A 24,237-nucleotide genomic window follows, 5' to 3' on the forward strand; every position below is an offset into this window, starting at 1 on the left:
ATCTTAGTCGCCACTGTAATATCTGTCGCCGTGTCAATACATTGAGGTGTTACAAGGATTAAAAAAAAAATAATTTTTATCATAATAAAACTGTTACTTTATTTAATATTTAAACAGTCTTTAACATAATGTTGCTTTTTCAACAGGAACATAATAAACACTTAGAACGTGCTTCTTTTAAATGTAACGTATTTAAATTTACGTCAATTATCACAATTAAGAAAATATAATAATATTACAAAGTATGAGGCCCATTAAAACTTTACACTATATTTATAAATAACAACAACAGCAGGTAATCGAAATTTCTTGATAAACATTAAACTGCACTATGAGTAGACATAAAGAGTTAATTTAGAAAAAAGAATATTTTTTTAACTGGTTGTGAACTTTTATATTTCCAGAACAGGGGAAATTATAATTAGTAGTATTGACTTTTAATTTAAATATCTTTAACTAGATTGGATGATTAAATGCAATTGCTATTTTTGGTTACACACAGTCATGTAATTTCAGTACTCTATTCATGATCTATATTTTTTATAACAAGATCTCCCATATTACGATAGCGTTCCAACATTATTAATTCTGTGATAAAACACTTATTTTTAGGAAAACTTTCTTTGAGTTTCTGAAAAGCTTGGATCATGTTTATTCTCGGTGCAGTTGAATGTTCATCTAGACATTTTGATTGAATATTTTTATTAAATATTAATGCAGTAGTCGCAGTGGATTTATCATCCTCTTTCTTCATCGACAACACTGCAGTTGACAAGGTTTTTTCTATTGGTGCTGTAATTGCCATCAGCGGCGCTTGTAAAGATATGCATTTTAATAATCGCTTTTTTCTTCGCGATTTAAAATGCATATTTTCATGTTCCGTAAATGTAATATTTTCTAATTCTTTTGCTTTAGGTTTCTTATTTTCAATAGCCCTAAAAATAAACATAAAATAAATAACTTACGTGTTTTTAAATGATAAAAGTAAATATAAATTTTATTCAAGTACTAATTAAATAGTTATTGAAATATAATATAATGGTTAACACGTTGTACAATATATTAAAGGAATATAATTGCAGATTAATACAATAATATATAACGCATTATTATTTATGATTATTTATTATTACAGTAGGTATAATATGATGTCGTTCACAAGTTTTTAGTATGTACTCGGTCTGGTGCGTGTCCGTTATCTACGCCACTTCGACCCGCAGTCCTAATGTATTTAAATACGTAAGTAGGTAAGTGAAATTGTATTGTTATAACCTAAATTATAATAGTTACACAATACCGAAGGTTTTCTATGTTACGCCTATTATTTCGACTAAGACATCTAAATCTCTGAAACAACTTACCGATACCCTCAAAACAGATTCCAATGCAAAAATTGGTTAATAATTTAAAAAATATTCAAAATAAATTTTCTCATCCCCAAATTCATATTGGGAGTCTATTAAAACCCAGGATAAAAGATTTGTGTCATTTGACGCAAACCTTGACCTATTATCAACCCAACTAACTGACGTTATTAATAAAAATTCGTCATTAAAGGTAAAGGTTGAAAAACTAGAATGTAAGTTGTTAGAAGTCGAGCGTACTTAATCTGCAGGACTTTGATCTTAATACCCAGGAGAATGTTAACTCAAAACTTTTGGATCGGCAAACTAGGATTCGAAATGTTATTCTAGTTAATGTTCCCAAAGCCTCTGCATTTGTACCTGGTGTATTAGATGATACTTCTTTTGTAAACGACGTGTTTAATACCATTGGTATCTCAGTTAACCCGGTGTTTGTATATCGTCTGAATAAATTTTAAAACAAACCACACCCTCTACGTGTTTTTTTTCTTAGCTATACTAAATCTTAAAATCAAAAAAAGAAACTGGTTGGTATCGATAGAATTAGTATTATTTGTATTTTATCAGACCTAATACTGCTACGACGTAAATACCTCTATTAGAGTTACAATAAAGAAAAGATGCCGGTGAACATAATCTATTTTTTAAATAAATAAACGACTTAAAAAAGAATTCCTTACAAACTATCTCAAAAAAAAAACGATCGAACATCGCACACGCTAAATGATACAGTATATAATGTGTAACAGGACTATTTAGCAAATACAGTAACATTTGTAATGGAAGTTTGTTAAATAGTCTTGTTACACAATGAAAAACTTGTGCAGACCCAGACAAAATATCAACTATATTTTTTACTGAATTTAAATTTGTCTAAACTATTCCTTATTGTACTTATTTAAAAAGTCATTATCATCAGGTATCTTTTCGGACGAATGGAAAATTAGTTTCCTTCACAGCTAATCTATTTTATATCAAATATAAAGCAATGCGTTAAATATAAAAGCTTTTCTTAAGTTATTTTATTGTGACTTCTAGTTCCCTAGGGGTCTCATCTTTCAATGATCTTATTAATCTATTCATTAATGACATTCAATTTTCAAATTCGCATATATTTTTATTTGTAAATGATTTTAAAATACTACTTATTATAAAAATATCTAATGGTGCCGCAATGACTTAAACCCTATATATGTTTGACGTGACCATGATAAATTATATCTTAACACTTTCGATTATAAAGTAATGATTTTTTCGAAAAATCGATTCCCATATTTTCATAATTATTATTTAATTGATTTATGTTAACCAGAATAAAGATTAAGATATATAATTGACACATTTCACTCTTTTAAAATGAATTGCATACATTTACAAAGCAAAGCGTCATCTGTTAGGTTATAACCTGAAGCTGCAAAAACTTCAAAAATTCAATTGTATTGAAATCATTATATTGCACATTCAATTCTTGAATATAACTCTATAGTCTACATGCGCCAGGAAATATGGATGTATGATACTAGTAAATAAGTATAATTTTGATCTTTATTTATGTGTAACTATTAATTGTTTTTGTAAATATTTAAATTGTGTTATTTTCTTACAACTATAATCTCATACAACAATTATATATTATTAATTAATTTATATAAGTAAAATATTATTATTTAAATTGGGTAAACCACTGGTTTAAATAGAATATGTGTAAAATAAAATAAAAAAAACTACGAGCTACTAAATCATTTCATTGTCAAACAATTTTGGCGAAAATGAAATCATTGGCCAAGTATGTCTTGATCATTAGTTTATATGTATAATCCATCAAGTTTTTTTAGATTTTTTACCCATTATCATAAAAACAAAATCTTACCTTATTTTATCGTCACAATATTTGTTTAATTCTATTTCTTTATTTCTAATTATTGAAATTTTCATTTTTTTAAATTTTCGCGATATCCAATTAAGAAATCTATTAAGATTTATATTTTTATAAACAATCGATTGATATTTAGACACACCAATTTTTTGCAAAGAAGAATTATGATTTTTTTGAATTCCACGCAACTGACTTTGAATTTTTTCTAGTTTCTATAAAACAAAAATAATAATTTTAATTTATTATTTATAAAATGTATTATCAAAAAATTAACAAAAACTTTATTGATCATGCAAGTAACTAACATAAGTAGCCAGATAAGACCCGAGAAGCAAATTTTTGCTCAGGTGGCATTTAGTTACTTAACACCAACGATGCTATGCGTGCAATAAAAATCCCGCTACAATCGTAGAGTTCAGCAGGAGTGTGTGTGTGTGTGAGTGGGTGTTTGGTATAACCAGGTGGATAGGAAAATGATCACATGATCAATAAATAATTTTATTGTTATTTGTTAATGGTTAATTAATATTTGTAGGGAGAATGTGGTAAAATAATAGTCATACTAAAAACTAATCTATAAAAGTTAATCATATATTCATATCACTTAGTTGTGTAAATGTGTAATACAGCCTAAGCTGAAGTACTTCCATGTAAAATAATATGTGTACGTTAATTATTATGTTTATTAAAGCCAACTTTACTGTGGTTCTATTGTTTGATTGTTATACAACAATAGATACATATAATATTTCACATACCTTATTTAACAGATTAATATATTCTAATTCATTCGTCCATTTCAAATCAAGAACATCAGTTACAGTTAGATCATAAGTCATTGGAATACAGCCATGTTTTACAAGATTCATCGTTAGAACCATTTGTAATTTTATTATCTTGTCATAAGGAGTCCACAAATACAATTTGGGTATAATTAAGTGAGTTGTATCTAGAAAAATATTCATAAATATTAAATATATATTAAATTATTTGCTTATTAATTTTAGATTTTTAATAACTTGAATAACTGAAAAATCAATCAAAACTATTCGTGACTAAGTTTAAAAAAAGATTTTTGAATAAATATTTTGTCAAAAATATATTTCCTAAATACTAACTTGTTCTTTGTATTTAGTTATATTTTTGCTTTTAACAAATTTTAATAAAATATATGTTTTATACTTTCTAAAAAAGCTTTATAAAAATTATTTTTGTTACAAGACGTTAATAATTAATTTTGTTATGTTTGAAATTAATCAAATTATAAATTAAAAATGTATCTTTGAAAAAAAATATAATTAATGCATCTTTTTATGACCTTACTTAAGAAATCATAATATTTTTAATATTATACTTAGCATCAGTTTGTATTTCATGAGGTATTGAGGTATATAGATACTAAATGTTACCAAGATTATTAAAGGATATTAAAGGTTACAAAGATTTTACAAATACAAAACAGTATATAATAATATGTCATATTTATGATACAGCCAAGGGATACTAACACCTAATTTATCGGAAGGAAATGGCCTTTAATAATTTTAACACTGCTTACCATTTATAATTTGCAATTATTTATATATATTATTTCAGATTTTACAATTTTTTTTACTCAATAATAGCTAATGACATATTATTCAATATAACTTAATATGTGTTTTTAAGATAACTTATTTTATTTTTTGTCTTTATGCTTCTAAAATATGTTATGTTAATAATTCTAGATAATATATATTTTAGTTATTTTACATTATATACATGACTATGCTTAAGTATTTATTAATTTACAGTAGAAAACTTTATAATTATTTTATAATGTTGAAATATTAAATAAAATATAAATATTTACATATAAAAAAAACTGATTTAGCACAAATTCATTAAATTTTAGTAGTATAATAGTAATGTATATAATCTTTTAATAACTTAATACCACACAAAATAAAAATTATAAATTTATTTGTGATATAGAGCAGCGTTTCCCAAATTTTTGTTTGAGGTTGCCCGGTAAATAATATTTTTTCCCTTCGTGACCCACCAAAATATTTTACATTTATCATTGTGTAAAAAAGGCAAAATAAAACACATTTGAATACCCACATAGAATTTTATAATAAAATTGAATCGTTAATTTGTAACAACTACGTAATAATTAAAATATAGTTACTAATTATACCAAATTATCCAATAAAATTTAATATGACATTTGTATTAAATTCTGTGACTCGGTATTATATTTTTGTGGCCCACTCTTTGGCAAACGCTGATATAGAGTACTAAAAATTGTGGATATGACATTCATTGTAACTTCGTGTTCAAAATTTAATGAAGTTAACATATTATTTAAAAAAACCTTGAAGACATATTATGTAGTAATGAAAAGCACATTAAAACCCACTGCCATAGGTATTAATTTAATTAATATTTCAGTAATAAATAACAAAAATTATTTTTACACTTTTCAAATATGTAATATTAAAATAAATAGATTACCTGAACTGGATTGATCATGATTTGTTTGCTTTGTATTATCTTCATTAGCTAGAATAGTTACCTGAAAAATACATTATTTATGAACTAGAAATACTCACTGTAATACATGATTTATTTATGATATTTATAAATAAATTATAATTAAGTAAAGGTTTAATTACATTTCTAATCAAAATAAATATTATTTATGAACAAATTAAAATAAATCATTATAATTGAAGTTAAAACTTTCTTAATTAGTTTTTTTTTTTTAAAGCAACAATATTTAAAACAATAGACAATAAAAATTGTTACCTTTAAATGGATTTCATTTTTTTTATGTAGCATAGATTTCACTTTTTCATTTTCTTCTTTACTTTGTTCTTTTGTCAATAATCCTGGACCAGCTATACTTTTCAGCTTTCTCTGGGGTGATATTATTTTAAATGCAATTGTTTCATTAACTTCATTCATCGTGGATGCAATTGGTTTATATGTTATAGATTTTTGTGCTTTTAATTTTAAAGATTCTGGTTTTGTTTTTGATTGCTTTTTTACATTAGTTTTAATATTTTTTATTTGCTGTTGTTCTACTTCAGATTCCTCAAAGTTTTGTTGGATTAGTTGTTTATTTCGAATTTTTTCATTAGTTTTTTCCTTGGCTTTAGTAGTTGTCTTATAACAGCTTATATTTTCTGCTACTTCTGTAGCCATACTTGAAAAATTATTGTATACAAGGCCACTTCTTGTTGCTCTTAAACTCTTCCTCCAATCTCCTATCCTCCTATCTTCAACTATTTTTTTAATTTGTTCTTTTTTCAATAATCCTAGACTAGCCATAAATTCTAGTTTTGTGACTAATGAAAATACTGTTTTAAAATCTGTAGTTTCAATATTCATTTCATTCATATTGGATACAATTAGTTCGTCTCTAACAGCTTGTTGCTAGTTTAATTTTATAGCTTCTTGATAAGTTTTCTGTTTTCACTTCAGTTTGTGCAAAATGTTGTATTAAATTTTTATTTTATAGTTCAGTATTATGTATAAATATGTATAAATATGTGATTTATTTGATTTTTTACCTTGTCTTTCATAGGTATTTATTACACCTTATATTTTATATTATTTGTCTAGTCATAGTTGAAATATTATTGTATTGAGTGTCATACAAAATGTTTGCAGTAAATTAAAATAAATAATAAGATTTTATCGTAATTAATTATTAAATTATCAATTGTAAAGCACACCAAATGATAACTGAAAAAAAAAATATTACTAAATTATATTTTAGGATCAAGTCAATTTGTAATTTTATTTTAAGCCATTAATTTAAATATATAAATAAATATTATAATTTATAATTTAACAGTTTCTTCAATTTCATATACCTTAAAAATATAATAACAATACATAATTAATGAGATGGCATTATATTATAATATTCAATCTCACAAAATAATATAATATAACAATTAGTAGTGCGAAATCAGTTTTTATCAGTTTTTTTTAATTACCAGTTAACTCAATTGTTAAAAAAAATATTAATTAAATACTAATATAATTATAAATTAGTAGGTGATGAAAAATAGCCATTTAATAATTTAAATCTATCTTCATTTTGAATTAAATGTATTCTCTCTAAAACATCTTTAAATAATTGACCTATTAATTTATCAAATATCATTGTTTAATTTTAATCAATTTCTATTTTACGAAGAACTGTAGAACACGAATGATCACTGTTTATATCTTATGTTTTTATAATATAATTAAAATGTTATATGAGTTGGTAGATCTATGATGGATCAGATGTTCATAATTGGATAATGTTACTAAAAATTATGGAAATTTGACAGAGAAATGCATACAGTTTTTATGGACTTTAGGAAACCATATAATAATATTGACAAAGAGAGCCTACTGATTATTATGAAATAATTTCATTTTTCTAATAAGTTACCTATTCAATCTGATATCAATTAGTAACATGGAAATTCAAACGAGAGTCCAAGTTCAAAATACAGTCATTGACCCTAAAACGATGAATATCGGTTTAAAACAAGATGATTAACTGTTGCTAATATTGCATGACATGATATCAGAATAGGTGACCAGAGATAAAAATTGGACTAAAAGATACAGCAGAAGGTATATTAGCTTAAGCAGACATTTTATTGATAGAATTCAGATATATTAAATAATTATTCAATTAACTTGAACTTTAAACTGAAATGATTAAATAGTTGGTTTAGTTTAATATCATCATCCTGGTCTTAAATGATTGGGATGATCTGATTTGGAGAATAAAATAGCAACAAAAACTATATAAGAAGCAATTTAACTGGACTAAAGCCGAAGACCCAAAAGAGCCTACATAAATATTAAGTCAGATTACTAATGAGTTAAATGATTTGAGGCCTTAGACACCTGAAATTTAAGTGGTCTGGGCTAAAGGTACTATTACTGAAGCTGCAAGTATCCGTCAAGATGCAATAAAAAAACACAACGTCTACAGATTAGAAATGATATAAGATACAAGGGAAGAAAATATACAAATTTATAAAATAAGAAACTTAGCAAATAGTATAGTAAAACGCTATAAAAGACTAGTAGAACAGAAAACAATGAATTTTTCCGCATATATGTATTAAATTATGAACAACTTTTATTAATAATAATTATTTTATTTTTCGGGGGGTGGGTTGAACATCCCCCTCCCCTCAGGCATGCCACAGATGGAGATATTTGGTTGAAGCATGCAAAATGTCTACTACCGTACCGCGTCATTAGATGTTTCACATCAATAAAAAAACTACTCTATAACATAAATATAGCCTTTGAGCACACAAATTCTTTTCAGAGTGGCTGAAGAACAAATTAAAACATTATAACTTATAACTGTCAATTAGTCACATTTCACAAATTATTTTTGTGTTATATTAAAAACCTACCAACTTTAAATAATCTTTATTTTATAAGATAATATACATGTTAAAGTGGTTCAATGTTAACTATAACTAGAAAAAGTGTATAAATGAGTAACTTCAATATAAATCCAAATATTACAAAATTTGCAAAAAATTGCACTTCAAACTTTTATATTTTAGTTTGTACTTATATGACACGCATTTCAAATGTACTTAGCAATAAATTGAAAAATTAGGTAGAAAAAAGTTACAAATGCAACAACAACCGTGCTCTAGTTATAATTTATATTATATTATTATGCTTGGGTGATATAAAATACATAGGCATATTAATTACAATATATATTGGACAAAACGTGCAAATCTAACATAAGTGAACTGAAATTAGTGCCTTTATAAATTAATAATTTATAGTTTGAACGTGTCTTGCTTCTTATTCTTATCTATTCAATAGATTAAGTACATACATTTTTATTTGTTTGCAATAATTTATTTAAAAAACAGTGCCCAGTGATGAATTATGTATAATAATAATCAGTAAAATATTCAAAGAGAATGCTGTTTAGATAATTTTTCACTACCTGTCCAACACCCACACATGTTTTCTCCGTCATACAAATACGTAACATGGCAAATTTACACTCAGCAGATCACGTTTAGCTACGTTAGTTTAAAAATTAGAGTAAATCGACCTATCATGCGACTTGGTGGAAAGAATATTATTTGTGTTTGCATGTTGGTTTTTTACGATTATTCAGTTCTTAAGCGAGTTATGAGCATTTTTAATTTGCACTATATTATATATACGTATAACTTGCTGAAAATTGATCTATTATAAAAAACCAAATACAAACACAGATAATATTCTTACCATCAAGTTTCATAATAGGTCAATTCACTCTAATTTATAAAATCACGGAGCTAAATGTTCTCTGCTGAGAATAAGCATTAATTTTCTATGTTGCGCACTTGTAATACGGAGACAACACATGTGGGTCCTCTTAAAGTGTGATAAGTCCAAGTAATATTGTGTGTAGTAGCAAAATTTACAAAAAATATGGTATGGCTCGATCAACAATGTGGTCTATACGGTACACCACATACCTACTATCTACATGGATCATAAACGCGAGGACAAAAATTTGATGGCATCCAAAACGAATATATTCAATACACTACACAGCAATTGTACTAGGACTTATCGCGTTACAAAAAAATGTCTGCAATACTGTAGCCTGTTGTAGCAATGCGAACAATAAAGAACAACATCGCCACATCAAATGTATAATAAACATTGAATACTTACAATATTTCGTGTTAATAAAAATAGCGAAATCGAGTGGAGCAAGCAACCATCAATCGTGGAACATTGTCGCGAACATTAAATGAACAGCAATAAATGACATAATTGCTAGACGAACTAACGTCAAACTCATACTAATATGTGATATGAAATAATGAAATGTTGATAAGCAAGACCCACTCCGTTGAAATTATAAGTAGTGACGACAGCGCTATCGTTAGGACAAGAACGGCCGACGAAATAAGCGACGACACCACACGAGCCGATCTGTATGATAATAGTAAAATGGACGCGATGCAATCAAGCCTTAGTGTAATAAGAATATTACTATTATTATTACTCTGTGGTATCAAGTCAAATTGGTTAATACGATAATACAATCAAAATTTAACGTTGATGCGTGGACAATTTGTGTATAATATAATTGTATATTAACGAAAATCTGAAAATATTAAAAATAATAAATATTGATCTTCGACATTAGAATTGTGCAGGCTCGTCCGCACTAATCTCGTTTCGTCCACGTTATCATATCAACGTTATTATTATTATTATTATTATTAATACTATAATCATTGTAATAACTTTTTCCCGGTCATAGACAACTGTACATTCCTGTCGTTGTTTTCTCCACTTGTGTCTTGGTTTTTATTTTTGAATTATTCTAGTGACCGTCTCACTCAACGGCCAATGTGAGCTTGCACAATGTCGCCGCTGATTACTCTCATTTTTCATACGATCAACTAAATGCATTATTTGTTATTTTATTATGATTTACATAATTAAATATAATCATTACATTTATCTATGTAACACTTCTTTAACATATCTATAAGTATAGCTGCAATCTACATTTAACATTATCGATAATAATTGTCATTTGTCAATTGTATCTACATAATTTAAAAGCATTTTGAGGATAAAAATTTAAAATAATTAAAGAAATTAAATTATTTAAATTATATACAAATGAAAATTATTTTAAATTTTTACCCTTTAACATTTTTAAAATTATGTAGCCATGTATGTACTAGGTACAAATGACAATTATCGACAATATTAAATGCAGATTGCAGCTATACTTTTAGATATGTTAAAGACGTGTTAAATAGATAAATGTGATGATTATATTTAATTATGTAAATCATAATCAAATAACTAATAATGTATTTAATTGGTACGGGGCTTTTTTCGAATACCATCAAAACACAAACTGTGTATTGTGCAAAACTTGTTCCAAAAGTTCTGACATTGGAGCTGCTCACAAATCACTAAAAATTCAACAATTTTTTACCAGTAGGAATATAACAACGCTCTCCCACACCCCGTACAGCCCTGATCTAGTTACTCTGGACTTCTGACTGTTTCCCGGTATTACATTTTACTCATTATTATTTATTAATATAAAATGTATATCTAACCATTAAATTAGATAATACGTTACTTTAAATATGAAAAGGGTATCTGCTCGGGTATCTACTAAGCTAAAAGTATCTGCTATTAAGTCGCACATTTATAGCATTGGTCCAAATCTGGCAATCACAATGTTAAAAACACAAATAGATGCCTTACCTTTAATTAGCTCCACTGCTATCTAGAGTTCATTTTTACACAGGAGAATCTAATACTGAATTTTAATTTTATGATTATATTCCCAGATACCTAGAAAAATTATATTTTCACAATAATATATCAATATTTCCAGACAAATTTTAATAAACTCAGAATATTTGTACTCAGTTGTCACAACATTTTTAAATATTGTTACAATATTGAAAGTATACTTTTTGATAGAATTTTGTACTCGCATATTATCACAACATACAATAGTTTTTATTTTAGCAATGTTGTATGCACCTGCCATAAAAACATTGTCAAAATATTTTATTTTTGCATTATCACAATAAATATATTTTTTATTTCTATAATATTATCACGACACAAGACCCTACGTTTTCATGGTGGTTATAATAAATATAGAAACTGATTTTAAGGAGGGGAGGTTAAAACTAACCTAACTAGTAGTGCACTAATTAATCTTAAAAACCTTACCTACTATTGTTATGGTAAAATTATTATACTATTTATACTGCTCACGCATTTAGGCCGGCATCTGATTTAAATTTTATGGCGAGAAAATTTACAGGACAGCTCTGGACTTGAACATATTCTACAGTGGTGTAAAAACCGAATGGGCAAGGTTAGGTTAGGTTTTATATTTCTCAAAATCAAATCGTTCAATACCGCATACATTGGTATATATCAATAACGTAGGTATACATTTATTTAAAATAATATTAGGTATCGTTTAGTACTGCATACCAGTTAACCGTAATTAATCAAGATCACAAAATCACAAAAATAAAATGTTCAAGATTGTACAGAAAAATCAGTTTTATTCCAATATTTAAAAAAAATTACAATGATGAAAGTTCACAATCTGGATTATGGTTAAAAAAATTTTTAGGTTTACCTTATTTACCATCACATTTGATTCCTAAGGCGTTTCTGGAGACAGTGGCTACTTGCCCAAATGAAAAACAATTTTATGATTTTACTGATTTTGATATTTAATTTTTAACTGTCAATCAAAAGTGTGTGGTTTTTGAACTATCAACCTTTCAAATTTTTTTTTTTAACAATATAATAAATGTGTGCTGTGTGATGACCGTTAAGTGGGCAAACGCTACGAGCCTATAATAACTGATGAGGGTACTAGTCTAATCAATAATACCCTATATTTTATGTTAAACTATAAATTTGACAATAGAATGAAAAATATGAAAATAATAATATTTTGGTATTTGAAATAAATTCCACGAATTAAGGATCAATAACCAATTATTGGTAGGTATATATTAAAATAGTACCTACCTATCTACTACTTTTTATATATCAATAATAATGAAAATGAGAGAAACAACTTTTATTTATATTCAATAAATAAGTAAGCTGTTCACAACGTGAGTTGCAGCATACTTAATCAATATATAAATACATAGGGATAAAGTAAAATGTTAACAATGTAGTAATTGTGGGCTGTGGCTGATGTGAAAAATTAAATTTTCTACTATCTCTTACCTAAAATTGACAATAATATTTTATAAAACTACTAACTAGTTATATAAATATTCTATATATATTCATAAAGCACATAAGAGTCATTGCATATGGGCCTCTATATACCTACTTACACAACTGACTATATACTATACCTTGTTATTGTTGTAAAATAATACGTTTTTATTTTACACTATTATATACACGAAAATATTGACAAAATGTTTCACATATTATATTTTGTTATATTATACACATTGTTTTAATAAATAATAACCTTAAATAAATCATATATATATTATCACTAAATTGTATGACAAAACAAGTATAATATACTTAGTTATACATGCTACATTGCATAGAAACAATTAAAAATATCAAACAATTTGAAAATTAAATTTAAAACTTTTATATGACCACATGAAGATTTTATAATAATAACAATTTATAAATTGTATACTCGTAAAACTAAATAAACACTAATTTTTAAATTTTTTATAAATTGCCAGAAGTGTAACTTATAATAATGTAGATCTTGCAGCTTATTTTAATTGAAATGGAACCTGAGCTCACCAAAGTTCTATTGGTTTTTTAATCTCTTTCAATTAAGTATCACGGAATTTAATCATCTTGTTTATGGATTTTACAAACAAAAATACAAATGATAAATATTACTGAACATCAAATATTAAAAACAGATTATTAAAATGATTTATTGAATATTAAGCTACAACATTGTATAGGTAGACTGTAGAGTAGTAGTACTTTAAATCCTTTGTTATGGTTATTAATATTTTGTAAGAAGATTACCAGAAAATGATTTCTGAATAATTGTTTTTATTGTTTCTGACAGAGAATCTCCAATACGAGGATAACAGACTTTATGAAAATTATAATATTTATGACAACTATTAATGGGAGGTAATTCATCTACCAATGTAAGCATAGTATTTAAGGCTAGGTGGTAGGGATCGCAAAGAACAGCCACAGTAACGGATTTTTCTATATTGATCATAGAATCATTGGAAAACATTAGATCAAGGAAATTACCATTAGAGTTGGGTATGAGATTTAATTGGAAAAAATTATTAAATGCGAAAACGCCAGGAACACAATGGACTCCAGGGCCAGAGGAAGAATAAATTAAACCAAAATCATCATTAGACCAGGATAAATCTAGAAGGTTAGGTTAGGTTCCAGAGAATCACCAGAGAATATAAATACGGAACCAGGATGAGCGTTGATAATATATTGAGCAGCAGACATAAAGGACTCGTATACCGGGATAGAGCTACCAGGAGGAACATAAACGGAACAAACAATATAAGCAGTATTATTTACATACAATTTAACAAATATACAATATACAACATTGTTAACGAAAGCTGGTAAGAAGTTATAGACCACATCGTTACAAATGGCAACGAGAACTCCACCTCCTCTACGGAAACTATTGGTTTGACTACTCTTATCACATTTAAACACAACATAGTTGTGTAAACCTAATTCAGTGTCATGGAAGCTATTAGTTAGCCACGTTTCAGTTAAACAAATGAAAATATAATTAAACATAGCAACATTACATTTAAAAAGACAAAGTTTGGTTCTTAGACCTCTACAGTTTTGATAGTAGCCCATGGGTAACTTCACTCCCGGGCTGATAAGTTTTTTGGGTTTTTTTTCAACATCATATCTGGAAGTGGATGGAACGTATACATCAATAAGAGGAGGACTGGTAGATGAACACAAAGATATCAGTTTTTTGGAGTGGTGTTTTGAATCATATCGGGAGCAAGACGACCCCAAAAACGTTTGACCATTACTTCATCGGGCCAGAATACAGGATCGAGGACAACATCAAGCTTTTCCGCAGGCAGGTGCACATGGAATGAAGAGTATGATAGGTGCCTTGTAACCATTTTGTTGATGATCACGTCTGAATAACCATTGAACAATTCAGATTCTAGTAGGGCAGTTGTAACACATGGATCAAGCCTCGAGACAAAAATATCTACATGCTTACGCACCGGCATTGATGACAGCTTGGAAGATGAGTTGTTTTGAGAACCAACAATGAATTTTAACTTTACGGACGAAGATAGACTGGCAATCAATTGGTTTGCGGGCTGAGTAGAACGAGTATCCGCATCCGATTTAGGGTGTACAACAACTGGTAAATTAATGGGCTGAGCATTTGATTTGGGAATTGAGGCACTAGTTGTCGCATTGAGACGGTTGAGCTTATCATGTAACTTAGAGTTACTAAGTGCCACGGATTTGAGCTCCTTGACTACGGATTGGAGAATATTGGCAACATTTATTGAGTATCCAGGCGAAAGTGTTACAGGGTTAGAAGTAGAAACTTTTAAAAACGTTGACATGTCTTCACTCAATTTCACACCAGCAGGCGGAGATTGCGTCACAATGTAGTCGACGAGCATGCTTTTAGTCTACTTATTCAACTTGACAGAAAGAAGATCATTGTTTTGGGTCATTACGCGTTTTCGACTAACTGATGAGAAAATATGCGAATACACAAAAGGATAAGTAAGGCGCCTTAACAAAAGTAGATGGGCCAAATATTTTGCACCCGTTGAGAATAACAGCGATAGGTGATGGCCTTGATACGCGCCGGATTCTAATTAAGAAATAGCAGCCATAGTTCGCCGCTGTTTATCGAAAGTCGATAAGATTCAGCCGTAATTAGCTAATAGTATAAACTTATATTAAAGTTTACCTTTCAACGATGTATACAAATTAATTAACAATTGACTGAAAGTGAAAAATAAAGTAAAAATATTGAGCAGACTGACTCAACAACGACACCAGTCTACGCAAGTACTTTTTATGGATTTAGGAAACTAAAAAACGCAAAAAAACGGGTAATTAGTTTCGAAGGAAACATAAAAACGAGCACAGAACGTATGAGCGTAATATTCCGTTTAAACGTTGATTGGTAAATCAATCTAATCTAACCGTCATTGGTAACGGTTGATTAATAGGTTGTGATAAATTAAAGTAAAAATATAACAAATATTAATTTTTTATTATTTAATAATTCGAGGTGTTGTTTTTATTTAAATTTATAATTTCTGAATAACTGTAGTTCATAATGAAATTAACTTTAAAAATAGTCCAGCCTATAAAAAAAGGTATTAACTTATAGTAAGTTAAACATTTTAAATTTACTTAAAAACATTTTTTTTATATAATTTTTTTTTTTTAATTATTTGGTTAAATTTTTATTTATTTTTTAGACAGAAAATACATCATACAATGATTTAATTTTACCTTGATCACTTTCAACCTTAATGTGAGGAGTTATCATCAAAGTATTGCTTGGATGACTGCTTATATAGTAGAGATATTGTATTTATGCTACATCAATTGAACTTGGTACTTTTTTATGAAACGTTTTCAAATTTTTATTTACTGATTCTGATAGTTCAAATGTTGAAGTTTCTTCAGTCCATGTTGACTCAGAGAGTTTTACTGATGTAGTTGTTTCAGAATTAACTTTAGAATTTAATAAAAAATTAAAATTGCTAGTATTGTAGTTTTGTCTTCTATTGAACTTGAGGTAGATACTTTTTTCATTTCCGAATGGATCATATGAAATATCTTTGTCCAAATCATCACAATTGTGACATAATAACGTAGTAAACTATTATATATTGACAGCGCTCAATATATTTTTTAAAGGACTTATTTAGCCATGCACAATAGCTATCTCGAAACCAGAACTTAGAACCGCTGCTACAGTATTATCATCAGTGAATAATATTACAATCCATATATTTTTAAGAACAAAATCAAAAACTTATTTTTATATATCTAAATATAACTTACTATAATTAAGTAAATATAAAAATTAAAGTTTCACAATTTTTACATTATTATTTGGTAGTTACCATACACAAGATTATTTAAAATATCAAATATTATATAGCAGTTACAATAGTCTATTTACAACTTTATGTGTTCACAATGTAATACCTAATACATATATAATAATGAATCTATATAAATAATATAAAATTCTTAAATTTTTATATTATATTATTTAAAAAATACCTAATAGACACATAATAATTCTATCAAGAAATTAATTTTAAACAAGGCTTATTTTATAGATTCTAATCTATATAAATAAATAAAAAAAAATCATTATTTTATACCTTAGGTCATAGAGACAAATTTAAGTACAAATAAAAAAATAAACATTATTATACTGAGATATATAATTACAACTAAAAAAATATTTATTTCAATATTAGTAAAGCCAATAATTTATCATCCATATCAAAAATCATAATTTTTTTTTCATATCTGATACACATCATTGGTTAGTGTATTCAGATAAGTTATTAACAATAACTTTAAAATTGGATTTGAAACCTTCACTTGTTACTAATTAGTAATAGCAATACTAAAATGGTCAAATCTATACAAGGTAAGTATAATGGAATAAATACAATTCATAATTAAAAATATCACTGAATTATAAATTATTTCATTAAAATTAGTACAGATTTATGTACAGAAATCAATACTTTATTTATGATGGGTTTTAGATAAAAGGGTAATTTGTTTATATTCCTAAATAATTTTATGAATAGGTACAACAAAAATAATATTTTCTCCAATTTTTAAATGTAACATAGGTACATATGTAATCTGTATTATTTTTGTAATTTCTTAATATTCATACAAGCAACATAATATAATAGCTACTGAATATACTTGTATATAATTAAAAACTTTTCAATTAAACATAAAAAAATTGTATGTTAATATTTTTTTTAAATTGTACTCTATTTTACTATACAATTCTATATACATTTATCAAAGATTACAAATATTACTCAAAATATGACATTAAAATTACCAAAAATGTTCTTAAAAATTAAATAAAATTTTTTTGACATTTAGAAAATAATAATTTCACTGCAACACGACAACGATGACTGTAATCAGTGAGATAAAATCGGATAGGTACTAATTTTAGTCCGTGGTAATTTAAAAGTTCTAAGTAAGTTATCGGCATAATTATAAGGAGCAAAGTAATATGAAATCAGTAAAAATGTGGGAAAATGACCTAAAAATGTCAAAAAATAACTTAAAAAGTAATAAACACCAAAAAATGCAAAATAAAAATTAGTTGTGCAGATTCATATACTAATGAAATACATTTGTAGCCAGGACAGCATTGTCTAAAAAGTTAATTGACGTTGAACGCAGTTTTCTGTTTACTGCTACAACATGTACGTATTTTCAATTTTGAAAACTTGAAAAAAAGAATTATCCTACAGTAGGTAAATAATATATAATAGTATATACTTTTAAAGTAGACATTTAAATTAAAATTTTTTTGTAATAATAATGAGGTATAGCTATGTAATTTAATAATTTAATATTTATAATATTTTCTAGGGCGCTTTACGCTATTGCTAAATACTTTTATATTAGCCTATAATTATTCGTTATTTGATAGCTAAAATAAATGATTTATCATATATAGCAAAGTTGCACACAAATTTGTTTTCAATCATATTGGTTTTTTGGATCAGCAATAACCGGCGAGTTCTTTGTTAATTTTAAGTGTTCTAAATCTCTATTACATATTATGAAATTTAACGGAATACTGTTATTATAGACGATTCTACAACATATACGGCATTTATATCCGACGGCGTCGCTCATTTATTATGTATTATAATATGTATATAAATATATATTACTATATTACTAAATATTACAATTTTATTATTTATTACCTAATTATTATACCTAGATGATATTGGCCCGATATAATAAGGTAGCCCGAATCCATGCAACTACGCGTGTAGTCATAAATTCCTAGAAATCGTCAAAAACTAGCAAAATTGCAAGGTAAATAATTTACTTATATTTTTTAATAGTATATATATTTGCTTTATAAATATGATATTAGAAACCAATGGATATTGTACGCTTTTGGCTTCTTTTGATATTCGCCCGTTTCTATGTCTCCACTGTGTATCGATATAGGTATAGGCAAGACTTGGTATATACACGAGTCCCGACATGCTATAGAATTATGATTAGTTTAAACTCCCGGATTACCGAACTTAGTTTAGTCGTCGGGAGCACCTTGATATCACCACTTGTACTTGTATTCTCAGTTTAATAATTTCACTAATTTTTCGGGTAGCTAATTAGCTCTACCCACAAATGTATAAGTGTAAATGTGTAATTTAATTTTGATGTTGTCTATGTATTATGGAGAATATCAAAAATATCAAATGTATCACCGTTATAGCTGCTATAGAGCTACCTATTTCAGCTTTTAGCTATACTATATAGTTATTGGGTCTTTCCTTTATTACCCGTTGACCGTTTTGGTGCTGAATACGTATACCGGTGTCTCTTGTCGTAAACCGTAAACGGATAAACATAATGTGGCAATATTAATCTAATATTATTATAGGATTTTATTATATCGTTATTATATTGATTACATTGTACCCATTATATTTATAATGTGTACCTATGTTGATCGCATCATCCGTAGATGATTATCCTGTACGATCGTTATCGACGTTCCTTATTTGTATTGTTGCGAGTTGCGATAATGTGCACCGGGATGACGAATGACTGCAAGCGTTTAATTTTGGTCATTTCATTATTTGTCGTCAGACGTTCGTCACCGATACTTTATTCTTATTCAGTTATTCTTTGATTTATATTGTAGTGATGCCGGACACTTAATATTTCTTTATTATTATTTTTCATTTTGATTACACCACATAATAAACAGCTGTATATGGTATATTGGTATACAGATTCTCTGCAGGTAGCGTCTGTTCGGGCTTCTACTTTTTAAGATTCCAACAGTTTTGGTAAATAAAATCTCAAGTTATTTAAATTGTATTTAAGTTAATTATAAGGACGTGAACGACACACTGGCACACATAATATATTGTTGCGTCTTACATACATACTATACATGTATTACCTATCAAATTTTCGTTTGTCAGAAATTTAGAATTTTCAGAACCAAATATTTAATGTTTTCATTTATACCGGGTCCACACAAAGTGCTTATAAAGATTTTTATTTTGTTGCTGTTAGATTATCTTGTCTGTGTTATGAAAAGATCAATTTACCTACGTTTTATTATGTGTCTATGTTCTATGCGGCCCTGGAATTAAAATAAACTAATCTAACCTTTAAGTGAACACAGTATTTGTGTTAGTAGGTTAGTTTTTTATAATATTTTAATTTTAATCAGGTTATACAATTGCTTTTAAATTGTAATGTTTTATTTATATTTACTTGCAGTTAAAATATTATAAGAAAAACCAGCATACAAACATCCAAACATGCATATGTTAATATTGGTACTTGAATTTGTAAATAAATAAAAGGGGAACGCAAAAGTGTAAAGTATTAACTAAATATGCATATCTGAGAATATAAATGTGTTATTGTTTTGGGTATAATTATATAAATTAGAAGGGTGACACAATGATAGATTTTTTAAAAAAAAAAGCTATACACTTGAAATTACCCAAAGATTTTGAAATTTTATTAAATCAATATACACGTAAAAATGTTATTCTTTAACTTGAGTTAAATTTAAATCACTATTCAGCTATAACAATTCAAATATACTTAATACAAATTTAACTATATTTTTGTTTATTAATTTTCTAATTACTGATGGTGCCAACACAATCTTTAAATTTCATATTATTTTCTAGTTTAATTAAACAAAAATTTCTTTTAAATCCTTTGCATTTTTTCCAAAAAAAAAATTATCAATTTCATTAGATTTTTTGGCTGTTATTTGCAGAAATCTTAATAGTGATATTGGTACAAAAATTACAAAGTTTGTGCGTGTTTTAAAAACAAATTATTATTGAAATGTTTTTAATTTGCTATTAGTTCAAAGTATAACATTCTTATTTTAAATTTAATATTTGTATTAATATTATTTTAAATTTCAGATTTTAGGCAGGCATATGCCTCGCTCAAAATCTATGTGCTGACATATTGGTACAAAAAAGCAGGTGGAATTGAAAATGGAATTCATCTTAGAACATGAACAAACTAGTTTTTAAATGTTTATAATATACAATATACATATATCTATTTTTTTCATACCAAAAATAGTGATAAAAAGATTGTGGCTTAACTTTTTAGTGAATAATTAAACATGCTCCTATTTTATTCTGATTTTTAGGTAATTCCCTTAACTTTTAATTGAGCAATAAAAATGTATCATTAATATTATGCATCACACATGACTAGATTTGATTTTAGACACCCTTAATATATTATTATAACAAACAACCAATTATAGAATATGAATATGTAGCTTGTTTTGAATCTTTTTATGAAATACATACTTACAAATTTTGTTAAATTACTTACAATTAAAACACATAATCAAAGTATTAAATAAACTTGACTACAATTACCACTGAAATTAATATAAAATAATACTTATTTAAAGTTGTGTTAAAAGCAGGATACTGAGTAAATATCGGTATATTTTGATGACCTGAAATAATAAAAATATTTATAGGTCCACTTGCTAGAAAATCAGCAAGTTCGGTCATACTAGTTATTCGTGTATATGAATAATATAAAAAAAAAACTATGATACAATAGTACTAGGATTTTGTCAAATAATAATAAAAGATGAGAAATGGTGAAAAATGCTTTTATTATTAAAAAAAATATGTATTGAATGTTTAACCCAAATTTTAAACAACCAAATACTAAGTAAATAAACTTAAATTAGCATACATACATTTTTTATATTGCATTAAAATTTAAACAAATAAATAATGAAAAAATCCATAATTAATTAGTTACTTATCAACATAAATTTAAATATTAATACATTTTAAGAATACACTATTATTAAATTGTATCAGTAAAATAAAAATAGTAATTATTTTATGAAAGTATATTAAGTTGCTAACATTTAAGTATTTTATTTTTATCTGTAAGGTATACATATAATAATAAATTTCTCATATAATAAAAAAATAAAATAATTCAAGATATTTACTATGGGATTTGATATAATAAAAAAGTTCAATTCATTATCCTTATTCCATTAAAACAGTTAATTATTTATTTTGGAAATAACAATTTTCATAGTATTTGATAATGAGTTTTGAGTATAATTGTTCGGCATTTGTTTTTTTTATTGCCACAGGTTTTTTAATTCCTTTAAATTTAATATGATACATAATCTGGTTATGTATTTTATCAATAGACACAACTTTTTCTGCTACTTTCTGTTGCTCAGTATTATCATCAGATTCATCCTCATCAGAAGATTCTAAATCAATTGAATTCGATGGCTTGCTTTTTCTTTCACGTTCAAAAATGTTAATTAAATCTTCACAATTAAGATTTTCAATAGGTTCCCAAGAATTTTTCGAATCACTGTAACCTTTCCATTTGAGAAAGTATTCCACCTTGCCATTCCTTACACATTTATCTAAAACTTTTTCAACTATGTACACCTTGTTTTCCACTTTTTGTTTTTTGTATTTAGGATTAGAATTTGTGTCATTTTTAGTGACTTTTTTTCGGCTGTAATAAAATTACAATAATATGTTGATTATTGAAATATCAAAATATATCTATTATTTATTTAAATTAGGTTGCTGCAGATGACAACCAAATAGTGTTACTAAATTTTTTTTTTCTATACCTGTAACCTCTATAAGTATTATGCCTTATAAATCATATAATTTGTATGATATTATTAATATTATGCTTATGATTAACTGCATTGTTTTAATTACTTATGGTTAATATTAGAAAAAAAAAAATACATATAAAATAAAAATTGTATATTTGTAGAACAAATTAAATACCTCATCTAATCATTGTAAGAATAAGTTTTTCAAGTGAACAGAAATCCAACAATTTCTATTCTACAAATATCCCTGAAATACTATGTAGAATTTAAAAAGATGACAGAATCACATTACTAACAGGAAAACACAAACATTAATATGCGCGTAAATGCATAATATGTGTGTAAGTATTGTCTTATTTAATAAACCAGCAGCAGAGCTCCAAGAATGATGAACTCACAATTCGCCGTTAGAAAGAAAAGTAAAAGTCAAAACTATTTTGACATGTATGTATTAAGGTTGGGTCGGTTGGGGTCGATAAATATAAACTATATATAAATTTGGGCGACACGGAGAGCATTAACATGACGTCATGAACCACTTGTGGGGCAGTTTATGCAAATTAGTCAGAAGCTAAAAGACATATTCATGTCTGATGTATTTGTATACATACATGCAGTAAAAAGTAGTACTTTTTTATTATTTGTTCGTTTGAAAGGTATATGATAACATGACTGCAACCATAATTTGTGTACCAATTAGTCGATCCTGATAGTTGACACAAACAAGAACGCGCATAAATAGGGTACCTAAGTACGAAAACCATCGTAGACAGGAGGCGAAGACGTACGTGTATTGCATAATATTCTACTTAGTCACTTAGGACTACAAAGAGAAAAGCAATGCATAACACTTAATACTGTCAACTTTCAAGTTACGCAATTGGAAAATTGTTGATAGGCATCCATTTTAAATTCGAAATGGATTTCGTGATTTATTATTTGTACGGTCGAACATTTACCTATAACCACCATTACCTACATTTGGATAATGATGACGGCGGCGACATCACTAAAATATCCGATGAATTACAAGATAAGAATTTTTTATGAAAAAAACTATTCGGACCTCAGTCATGTGCAGATTATATGGGAACGGATAACATTTGCAAACAACGAAAACTGCAGATAAAAACTGAGTTACCGTAAATTCGAAGCTCGTGCATGTGCATAAATATTTTAGTTGTTACTCACCTGGGAGTCATATCGAAGACTTGTCAATGAAAATATCTGAAATGAGTTTACGGCGTTGGAGACGTCAACCGTGTGGCGGGATCCAAGTAAATGAAAGAAAACAGTGAATCACCGAACGACAAACAACAGATAACAGAACAAATACATACAATCTCGACAACTTAATAAAAGACGATGATTGGACAAGAGGTATCAACACTATCGATAGTGTGTTTGTAACGGAAAAAAATGGTATTCCCGCCAACGACTTTGATTGGGCTGCCTACCACAATACAACACTATAGAAGGGACGCTCACCTTTCAATTTTCATTTTCTTTGTTTCGGAACGACA

The 24,237-nt window shown here is 27.0% G+C and overlaps 3 protein-coding genes across 3 annotated transcripts; all 3 read right to left on the minus strand.

The window, feature by feature from the left end:
- Nucleotides 1-346: 346 nt before the first annotated feature.
- Nucleotides 347-3,274, minus strand: LOC113549996. The gene is made up of 2 exons (XM_026951565.1): nt 3,235-3,274; nt 347-935 (listed from the first exon to the last, which is right to left on the minus strand). The coding sequence occupies exon 2, from the start codon at nt 866-868 to the stop codon at nt 521-523; it is 348 nt and encodes a 115-aa protein (XP_026807366.1). The 5' UTR covers nt 869-935; nt 3,235-3,274; the 3' UTR covers nt 347-520.
- Nucleotides 3,275-3,802: 528 nt separating this feature from the next.
- Nucleotides 3,803-10,045, minus strand: LOC113550074. The gene is made up of 5 exons (XM_026951685.1): nt 9,949-10,045; nt 6,031-6,702; nt 5,737-5,797; nt 3,999-4,189; nt 3,803-3,814 (listed from the first exon to the last, which is right to left on the minus strand). Exons 2-5 carry the CDS (start codon nt 6,622-6,624, stop codon nt 3,803-3,805), a joined length of 858 nt encoding a protein of 285 aa, XP_026807486.1. The 5' UTR covers nt 6,625-6,702; nt 9,949-10,045.
- Nucleotides 10,046-22,130: 12,085 nt separating this feature from the next.
- On the minus strand, nt 22,131-24,007 carry LOC113550070 (chromobox protein homolog 3-like). The gene is made up of 2 exons (XM_026951682.1): nt 23,906-24,007; nt 22,131-22,602 (listed from the first exon to the last, which is right to left on the minus strand). The coding sequence occupies exons 1-2, from the start codon at nt 23,914-23,916 to the stop codon at nt 22,131-22,133; spliced, it is 483 nt and encodes a 160-aa protein (XP_026807483.1). The 5' UTR covers nt 23,917-24,007.
- Nucleotides 24,008-24,237: the final 230 nt, after the last annotated feature.

This window comes from Rhopalosiphum maidis, chromosome 1, assembly GCF_003676215.2.
Source record: "Rhopalosiphum maidis isolate BTI-1 chromosome 1, ASM367621v3, whole genome shotgun sequence".
Lineage (NCBI taxonomy): Eukaryota > Metazoa > Arthropoda > Insecta > Hemiptera > Aphididae > Rhopalosiphum > Rhopalosiphum maidis.